General features: G+C 41.8%; 1 protein-coding gene across 1 annotated transcript; it reads right to left on the bottom strand.

Moving 5' to 3' along the window:
- Positions 1 to 1089: 1089 nt before the first annotated feature.
- LOC137425819 (uncharacterized) lies at positions 1090 to 5975 on the bottom strand. Its single transcript, XM_078775127.1, has 5 exons — positions 5821 to 5975; positions 2614 to 2712; positions 2415 to 2508; positions 1545 to 2305; positions 1090 to 1428 (listed from the first exon to the last, which is right to left on the bottom strand). The coding sequence occupies exons 1-5, from the start codon at positions 5875 to 5877 to the stop codon at positions 1375 to 1377; spliced, it is 1065 nt and encodes a 354-aa protein (XP_078631253.1). The 5' UTR covers positions 5878 to 5975; the 3' UTR covers positions 1090 to 1374.
- Positions 5976 to 10206: the final 4231 nt, after the last annotated feature.

Raw genomic sequence — 10206 nt, 5'->3', positions numbered from 1 at the left:
ACTTGGGGCTCGGCAGCGGCCACTCGGGGCCCAGCCGTAGTTGCCAGAGGTGGCCGGCCCGGGCGGAGGTGGACTCTGAGGGAAGAATCAATGCGGGGCGGCTGTCGTACGGCCGCCAGACCTGGCCGTATGGAGGAGTCGATGAAGGGACGGGCACCTAGTCGGGTCGGTCAGAGGAGTTGTTATCGTAGTGGTCGAGAAACTCGGGGCTAATGTGGAAGGGGGTTCGGCATGGCATAGCATAGGGTACGCGGTTGCTAACAAAATAGGTTTGGTGCAAGTGGAAACCAGGTACCCCCAAGGTGCCAGGTGCCTTCAGGGCGGCATGGCCGTGCGCCTTCGGCGCCCGGCGATATCACCGAAAACGGGGTTTGTATCGTGTGCCTTCAGGTGCCAGGTGTCCACGACCGCTCCACACGTATAGAGAAACACTTGAGAACGATTATCACGGACACTTTTCATGTGCGATCGCGATGATAGTTGTGCTGGCACAGCCAGCTGGAGTTAAAGGGGAACGGACATGAGTATAGACATCAAATGCTTAAGATTAATTAATTGTCGCAACAAAAAAGATTAAGTTTGGCGCAAAAATTGTTGCTCTAGCATGCGTGAATCGTGAGATATCCGAGTTTTAAAATGCCAATAGCAGACGATTTCTCTCGCGCCGGCCAGCATCTCGCGATAATCTGCCCTCCATGATGTGACATCATCGGAGGAAGCTGATGTGACTGCGCAAGAGTAAACAATGGCAGACACCGACTCCGATAGTTGCGTAAGTCTGGATATCAGCGATATTTCTGACCAATCTGATGCGGAAAATGAAGAGAAAGTTAATAATCTTGGGGAATCACACTCGATTCTCCCATACAGATTCTAACCATACCGTCCAGAGAGTGAAGAAGAGAAATCGTCAGACACAGACACAATGGCGATCGATTTTGATCTCAGGCGCCTCCAAAATACTGAATGGTATTCATTTTTATGTCTCTTTTTTAATTGAAAAAGTTTCTTTTTCTGGTCAATGGAATTCATAACGAATATTTAATTAATGTTCGGTGCCGTGAGGCAAGAAATGGATAGAAACACAGAAACGAAATACGACTTTATTGACTTAGTGCAGCACTGCAGGTGTATCAGTTGTAGTGTTCATGTACAGGCTTTAGTAAGAACAGACATACATATGCAAATACTTATTGTTTTTGGACAGGTGCAGTTGTGGTAATTGTGAGGCTATGCCACAGGTGAATGAGTGCAAGTGCTGCAGGGAGATACCTAAAGTTAGAGAGGAAATGGAAAACGCTGGAGTACTTTCATGCATTATCAACCACCCTGGTTTTGCACCATGCTGTTTGGACACATATGTGCTGTGAACAGCTAACTTTTCAGCCCCTCCTTCTCCATGTGGCATGAGCTTGGAACTTCATTGCACTGTAAACATAATCGTGTGTTGAGAACATCTAAGTCAACTTAAATTGCCCACAACCAATATTCTATGTACCCACACTAGTTCTATGTGTATGCCTACATATATCTGCTGATGTTACCTGAACAAGCTCAACATCGATGATGACTTTGGCCACCAGCTCCATGATAGCATAAGAGCCAAACTTCGCCGAGTGTCCTGGTGAGTCACAGCGTCCATCCCCACCAAGCATCAAACCTCTGTGCTCTGCTTGCAGGGATGCCACGAGCCATTTTCTGTTCTCCAACCAAACGTGTTTTATGGCAGGAAAAAGCATCATGTTCTGGTGTCGCGAGAAAGTTCTCGATGAAATTCCTGCCACTCTCATATGGTGGAGAACCTTGAGTACCTTGCTTGGTACAGCACCTGACATGAGAATGCCAGCTGACAAAATGATATTGCCAGCGAGTGACTTGCCTATATAAGGCTGACTCTTCCACTCTGTTGCCAGAGAACATACACCACATTGAAAATGCACCAGCAACATGGTGCCGTTTGTGTTATGATCCACCTTGAGACCCGTCTCTCCACACCAGCTGCAGCGCACCAACTTGAAAAGTCGCAGCAAGCTGCTCCAGAAGACTATATACTTTGTGTCGTCGAGGACATTGTTTGTCTCAGGAGTCTGTTGCTCGGAGCTGCAACTGTCATCAGTCTCGTCAGCAGATGAAGGCAGGTAGTCGTTATCACTCTCATCAAGAGGTTCAGGGCTGTCACAGCCGACATCTCTTCCAGCAGCTGCCACAGCATCATTTTGATGGCCACATGTTACACAGTGGCCTGGCAGTGGCTCAGTCTGTGTGCCAATGTGTGACACATGGCTGAGCACATCAGTTTGAGAACCTGGAAGTCATCAGCGAACATTAAACATCAAAACAATTAACAAACAATTAACAAGTGAAAAGTAATAGAATCAGAAAAAGCATATTAATAATAATACAGCAAGTAATACCTTTGTGTTTAAGAGTGCCGAGCTTGGTTTGTGACACCTGAACACGCACGTGTCGTCTGGTGCAAGGCTGAAGAGATGTCTCTGTTGACTGAACCTGGAAATAAACCATACATATTTCATTCGTTATGCTATTACTTCGCTAGAAAATTGCAAAAACAAGAATTATGCTGTGGCTATTATTTGTAACAAAGTGACGAACCTCACTGGACACAGCCTCACAATCAGCAGGTGCCTGGCTCTGATCACATGTAGAAGTTGTGGCAGCAGGTTGTGCTACTTTGAGAAGTGATGAAACTTCCTGTGAATAAATAAATAATATGTATCACAAACCACAATTTCACCTGCATGTAGTGATAGAAATTTCGAATATAGGTCACCAAATGTCAAATGTAAACAAACAGAAGCCACACAACTCGCCCTTTTCGTTGCTAGTTTTTTCTGCAGCTTTCGATTTGCGCGTCTTTTTATCCGATTTCTCTGCCGAACGAACGAAAATAGACGGTACAGCTGAGGGAATGAGCACCCGTTTATGTTGTACAGCAAATCCCAAACTTGCTTTAAGTTGTGGGATTTCATTGAAACAGTGGCGCTCAAAATGTTCGCTGCACAACACCGACGATGAAGTTGGCATCCACTTCGCCCGTGTTCTCTGAACTTGTTTCGTCCAAATATCTCTCAGCTTAACATCCTTCGGGAATTTGAAAACGGAGACAGTTTCACTTGGACAATTAGAACAACCAGCAGCCACACAACGACTGGGCATGATTCCAGCTGATCGTAACGAAAACAAAGCGATGTTCTGATCGTCACGAAGCCAACAAGGCTTTAAGAACGAAAAACTGGGTTTCTTCGCAAACGTCATTTCCGGTTTGCGGTTTTGACAAAACTGATTTTGCTTGTTCGGCGATATTTTGACAAATTCTAATAAAACCGCGAAGATATTTGTGAAATGAACTCAATAGAAGTGTTTAAGTTATGTTTATGTTTCGAAATCTGCAAAGTTGTTTTGGTCGTTTCCGTTCTCCTTTAAGTTTGGATCGGGACGCCTCCCAGTATTGGCGGACGCAAGAGCGCCGCCTATCGGCGAAGGGGGCATGATCGTCCTTATCGGATCGGTCTATAGTCTATACGACAGTATAAGAGAGCCGTTGGTCTGTCTGTGTGTGTCGCCATTTTTCTTAGAGATGGCTGAACGGATCTTCGTCAAATTTTCAGAGGTTCATCAGTGAGTGCGTGGGAGTGTTTTAGGCAAAAAAGAAAATAAAAAATAAAAAATAATATTTTGAAGAAAAGTTCGTTTTGGGGGATTAAAAAAAAAATCGCTCGATAGTACCTAAGCCATTTTAATATATGACAGTTATAATTATATACAAGTACACATTCCCAGAAATAAATACAAAACAATTCGCAAATATTTGAACAAAAATAAATTAAACTATTCCGGAAGTGTACGAAGTTGGTAGTAGGGCTTCTTCTTCTTCCTGAACGGCATTTTACTCCACTCAGAAACGTGATGAACTTGCACATTGGCCAGCAGATATTCAACAAAAAGGTGAAATGATGATTTGACATTTGTGATGGATTCTGATTTGGGTGTAATTGCTTTCCCATTATATTTGCCCTCATTTCAAATATGTTATGTTTATTTTTCGCTTGAGCAACGCCGGGTACTCCAGCTAGAAACACTTATATACTTTACTCGGTGTACAAATACAAATACAACTTTGGCTGGGAGGTACCATAGGCTATATGGCCGCGGCCTCATGCAGGGGTGTGCGGGACCGGGGGAGGGGCGTAAATTCTCGATGTAAATGTGTACCCTGTGGTGTTGGTGGTTGAGGGTATTACAATTTCCTTTTTTACCTGGGCAACACGGAGGTTAGAGGGTATTACAATTTCCTTTTTTACCTGGGCAACACTGAGGTTAAAGGACTCTTTGCACGGGTAAATTTTCTCTCCTTCTCATTCCCCTCCCCCAAAACGGAGGGGCCTGTCAAAGCCACCCTCCCCCCCACCCCCCAAAAAATATGTATATGTAGTATATCTTTCCCTTCACCTCTATCTCCACTCCCCCTTCCACTCCATTCCTCACCCCTCCCTCTCCTGCCTCCTCCCTCCCCCTCCCCAGCAACGCCGGGTCCTCCTGCTAGTCAAATATACACCAAGATCCTGAGCTTTACATTGATACCTTCCATGCATCATTGCTGTCACATGATCGAGTACATGTTCATTGAAACCTCCTTCGTGGTACCTCATCAAATACCTTTCGCAAGTTGCTGGAGGGAAGGGTTGAACATAAATGTTTTCTACAACGATGCATTGCAATGACTTACGATGCTCCTTCCTGTCAATGGAATTCCAGTTTGACAGTCCCCTGAACCACGCTAGAAACAAATGTTAAATATCCAAAACATGCATTTTAATCTTCTTTGCAAACAAGTAAATATCTTCTTTCTACGTTTGTCATCTTTGTTGGATTAAACATTTATGAAGCAAAAATGTAGATAATTTCTTCAAACAAGAAAGCCCATGAGCCTGACAAGTATCTATCTATAATTCCAGTAATCTCTGTGTGTTTGTTTGTTTGTACGTTTGTACGTTTGTTTGTTTGTCTGTGACCGCTGTTTCTCGACAACCACGGGTCCGATATACTTTAAACTTGCCAGGTATATTGCTGGGGACCCGAGGATGTGCCTTTTCAAGGTTTGAAATTAATCGGACAAGTACTTACCGAGCTATGGCGATTTAGCCGTTCGCCGTTCGCTTTGGCGTTGCGAATGGACCAAACCATTGCATGTAAATAGAGGGGGGGGGGGTTCTGTGGTCGTTGCGAATGGACCAAACCATTCATGTAAATAGAGGGGGGGGGGGGTTCTGTGGTCGTTACTGCCACGTGGTTTCAAAGTTTTTTTTTGTTGTTGTTGTTTGCACGCATGTTTTTTTTTTTCTGGCAAGGAACGGGCACCCACGTACGGGCACGTCCTAGCTTATATATAGTACGGGCATGCCCTAGTATAAATAATTTTCTGATGTTTGCTTTGCTTTTACAAAACGAATGCAGCAAAACTTGTTTTGCGTCAAAATGTTGAATTTGCTTCAGGCAAAGACGTCAAATGTGACCTTTTCGTAGGAAATAACAACAACTAAATTGCGATTTTTGGTTACAAAAACAAATAATCAAATGAGGCAAACTTCGTTGTAATAGATGCAATTCAAATGGTTTTGTCAAATGAACCCTGAACGTGTTTTCATTATCCATTTAGAACTACGAGTATTTGATAATTTAGACATCTCTAAACTAAATATAATCTCATGTTTGTGTCAAGTTAAATTATAATGCCATCAGTATGTTTAGGTAGTCGTAATGTTACTAGCTATATATGCAGGTTAACGTAACATACTGTACCTGTATTCTTTGTTTGCGCCGACGAACGAGGCCCAAATCTTCGTTGTCGGTCGTCATAATTGTCTGCAAAGGTTTCTTTCTCTTTTTAGCTTCCTCTTTCTGGCGTGTTTCAGCTTCTTCTCAAACACTTCCCTCTCGAACACTCCCTCTCTCTTTTTGCATTTCGCTAAAAAAAAACTCATGTTCAGATAAAACCAAAATCACCATACCACATAACACAAAAAAATATTGTGCAGGAGGAAGCCATTTTGGGCCATTAGTAAGATCTTCCAACAACTGCAGGCTGAACAGATTAAACAATTAAATACAAGCAGAGATTTTGCCCAGAATACCGGCAAACAATTGTCTACACTTTTAAAAAGATAGTGTGGGAACGACAAAATAAACAACAACAACAACCCTAACCCTAACAACCACCCAACCACCCACCCAACCAACCACCCACCCACCCACCCAACCAACCAACCAACCACCCACCCAACCAACCAACCACTCACCTGCCTACCCAACCACCCACCGCATTCGAATTTGCTGTGTGGGTGCAACCCACGTCAAAATCCAAGATGGCCGCCGCCATGTATATCTGAACCTTGTGAGCGGAATATCTTGAAAAATAAGCGAAGTACCAACTTCTAATCTGGTGTGTGGGTGTATCTAGGCATAAGGAAGAACGCTGTTGAAAATTTGGTCGCTACGTCAAAATACAAGATGGCAGCCGCCATGTATATCTGAACCTTGTGAGCGGAATATCTTGAAAAATAAGCGAAGTATCAACTTCTCATCTGGTGTGTGGGTGTATCTCGGCATAAGGAAGAACGCTATTGAAAATTGGGTCGCCACGTCGAAATCTAAGATGGCCGCCGCCACGTATGTCTGAACCTTGTGAGCGAAATACCATATCATAGCATGTTTTCTGCGTCTTCCACTTTGTCAACTCGCATCACTTCCCCGACGGGGGACCTAGGCGTAACGCTTGTATTTACATGTACAGGCATGACTTGTATAAGATTGGAACTGCCCTGTGAGCTTTTGGGAAATCGGTATGTGATGCTGGATTAAAATCGAGTAAGTAACATCTGCATGTATCTAGTTTGATTGAGTGGTTGTTACATATACTCTGGGTATATGTTGTGGCTTGAAAGATTAATTGGAATTGTGGTGAACAGTGCAGATGCAAGAAGAGATAGACAAAGACACCATGAGCTGCTGAATGAGCCATTGAGGTAAATTGGATGTGTTATTGTTGTCTTATGAGTTTTGGTTGTTGCATTGTCAAAAGTTTCTGTGTGGTGTGGTATCTGTTGATAGTGATCACCTGTTATTGTATGAAGATTGTAAATTATATGAGACAAAGTGTATACAAATTTTATTTCACTTCTAAATTTGTTGTGGACGTGGTCCTGTCCTGTGTGTCTTAAGGTTGTGGACAAGATTAGATGAAATTGTTGTGGAACAACAGAGTGTGTGAGACAAGTTGATTTAATTTTAGTAAGAATAGTAATGCTAAATTGGGATATGTGTTTATTGTCAAATCTTTTGAGTGATATTCAACGTGGGGAGGGTGACAAGTGCCATGGGATTGTAAAGGGTTGTGAGTGGACGAGAAATTGGGAAACGGTGCTAAAATCCATGTTTTCCCCACCACAATGCAATTCGCACATGCACAAGTTGAACGAGTTAATTTGTTGTGAGTGTACCCATGTTACAGGAGGCATTGGTAAATGAGACCAGCTGCATACCCATCCTCTCTGCGCCCTCTCCTCTCCTGCTCTCTTTCCACGATGCACTTGATCTGAATTAGTAGTTAACGAGTACTTACGAAGCCCAGGGATTTTGTGGACATTCAACTTTGAAAGAAGAAAGTGCTTGCAAAATGGATCCATGCAATGCTAATAGCTTATGCTGTCAAAGGCAGGACTGATTGCGTGAACTCTGAAGTCCATTCCAAGGAATGCTGTTGAATTTGAGTTACGAGTCTGACGGATGAACAGTGAGCTGAGCCGATGGCAGCGCCGATGAGAAATGATCTGGTTTCTGCTAATTTTCGATGTTGATTGATTTATGTGAATTGAAAATGGTTGGTGATTGATCTGCCTTTGATGTCCCCTTTACTTCTGAGTTCCCTGTTTTTTTCAGACACTGCATGTCTTTCAACACGGAGCGCGCTTGACACCCATTGGCTAGAAACAGCAATGTTGTTTTTCCTCCATGGAGCACTTGACACCTGCCCCCCCCCCCCCCCAACAAAGGTGATTTGGTAAACATCCATGCACTTCTTTCTCCAATACCTACATTTACACGATGTTAAGATATTGGCATCGGCCAAGTTTCCACCTTTGCAGTAGAGAAATTAAAATGATAAAAACATTGCTTTCTACAGTAAGGGGTTTTAAATAATTACTCCCGCCAGGGAGTAATGCATTCGATCGGCTCCGTGTGTGTCTATGTGTTCGTGTGTTCGTGTGTTTGTGAACAGGATATCTGGAAAAGTTCTGAACGGATTTGGATGAAAGTTGGTGGGATGATTGCCCTTGGGATAAGGAAGAATTGATTAGTTTTTGGTGAAGCTCAGGATATTATTCCCGAACCAGGTATTTTTTGAAGGATTTTTGACCATTGGAAGATAGAGCTCATTTTTTAAAACATTATCTTGTATATATTCTATATTTAACATTGTGATATGAAAATAGTTTTCATATTTGTTGTAAATGTAGTTTAAACTCGTGGTTATGCGTTAGAGCGGTGTATTTTGTTAGCAGCGTCGTCTTCAAGGTTCTTTTTTTCCTTCTAATAAAGACATATTCTGTCATTTTAAAACCACCAAAGTGTGTATTCCGTTTCCCCGTTTCATAAAATGTATCGTTTGATAAGTATAATGCTTTAACTGTTTGTTTTTTTTGTTTTTTTGTTTTTTTACCTCAGAAGAGATATCAGCATTTACCTCAGCGAATGTCAATCGCGGTGTCCGTATTTGATGAACTTAGAGAGACTTAGGTGAGTTATAAGTGTGACTAGCATGTACACGGGATTCTTCCCAGAAGAATGAGTGGTCGCATTAGCTTGTACGACTTAAAATGAGCGAGTTTTGTTTTCACGTTTGGGCCAGTTTTACATGTTGTATCCCTAAGGAATGAAACGAACGTTTTCCTGGCTTACAATTTTATTTGAAGTCACACATGCCTCAAAATACACTCACTTATATAGAATTGAACGCTGAATCCGAAAATGTAAGTGAAATTGCCTTGTTGTTTTTTTTACATTATCTTCTATATATTCTAAATATATATCTGTGCAGTGTCTGTCTTGTGTTGTCTTGTCTTGTGTTGTCACTGAACTACTCCCTCAAGCTTTTGTGAAATCGTGCTATTCCAACTTGACCCATGGCGGGAGTATGCGCTCTACTGAGTGGCGTTCTAGTTTCTGTTGGATCACCCCCCAAGGGAATAACAATAAATAGAGGATTTGTGGAATTTTGAAACTTGAACAAGGTTGTTGATGGAAACTTACATTGTTTTAATTAAAATTGAGAGGAATAAAATAAAATACGGATCTTGGAGAAAGACTCTTGCTCCCAACTTAAATATGGAAAATTAACAGTGAGTCCGGGCATGCCCGGGAGAGGCGCGTCTGGCCGTGTTCTGGCCGGTGCAAGGCGATTGTGTGCATCCAGCGGTAACCGCTACAATAGTATATATACACAAAGAATTAAGTTAAGCACCCCTACACAACGAATTAAGGTAAGCACCCCCTAATATATATTCTTTGTGTATATGTATACATTGGCATATATTCTAAGGTATGTGAGATCAAATAATGATTGGTATGACATTAGCAATTATCCATTGATGAAATTGAGTGATCAAAGTGAAAAAAAGTGATTGGTTGAGTCAGTGATCCGATCACGTGGGTCCTACACACGTTATTGACGCAAAGATCGCTAGAGGTCTTCTCAGAACAATGACTGTACGTTAGAAAACATAAACGTCATCCACACTGTCCGTGATGGACCTATAGCTCCATACTTAAATTGAGGTGAGAATATGCCTAAAATTCCCAAAAAATTTCACCTTAAATTATTCAGAATAAAATATTGAAAACGGCATGATTGTTATGTTTTTATGTGACCATAATATCACTTCTCCAGAAAATATAGCAATATCATGGGTATATTACACTGTTTTGACGACAACAAACTTGTAATGTGCGAGGTTGTAAAAAAACGGGGGGGGGGTGCTTAACTTAATTCTTTGTGTATATATATATATAGTATATATATATATCGTATATATGTATATATATATATAGTATATATATATATATAGTATATATATATAGTATTTATATATATATATATATATATATAATTCAATATAAGAGGCGACTAAG

The sequence above is a fragment of the Myxine glutinosa genome, chromosome 4 (genome assembly GCF_964187855.1).
Source record: "Myxine glutinosa chromosome 4, kmMyxGlut1.1, whole genome shotgun sequence".
Taxonomy (NCBI): Eukaryota; Metazoa; Chordata; class Myxini; order Myxiniformes; family Myxinidae; genus Myxine; species Myxine glutinosa.
The sequence above is the reverse complement of the archived record's forward strand: the minus strand, read 5'-3'. Positions and strand labels throughout refer to the sequence as shown.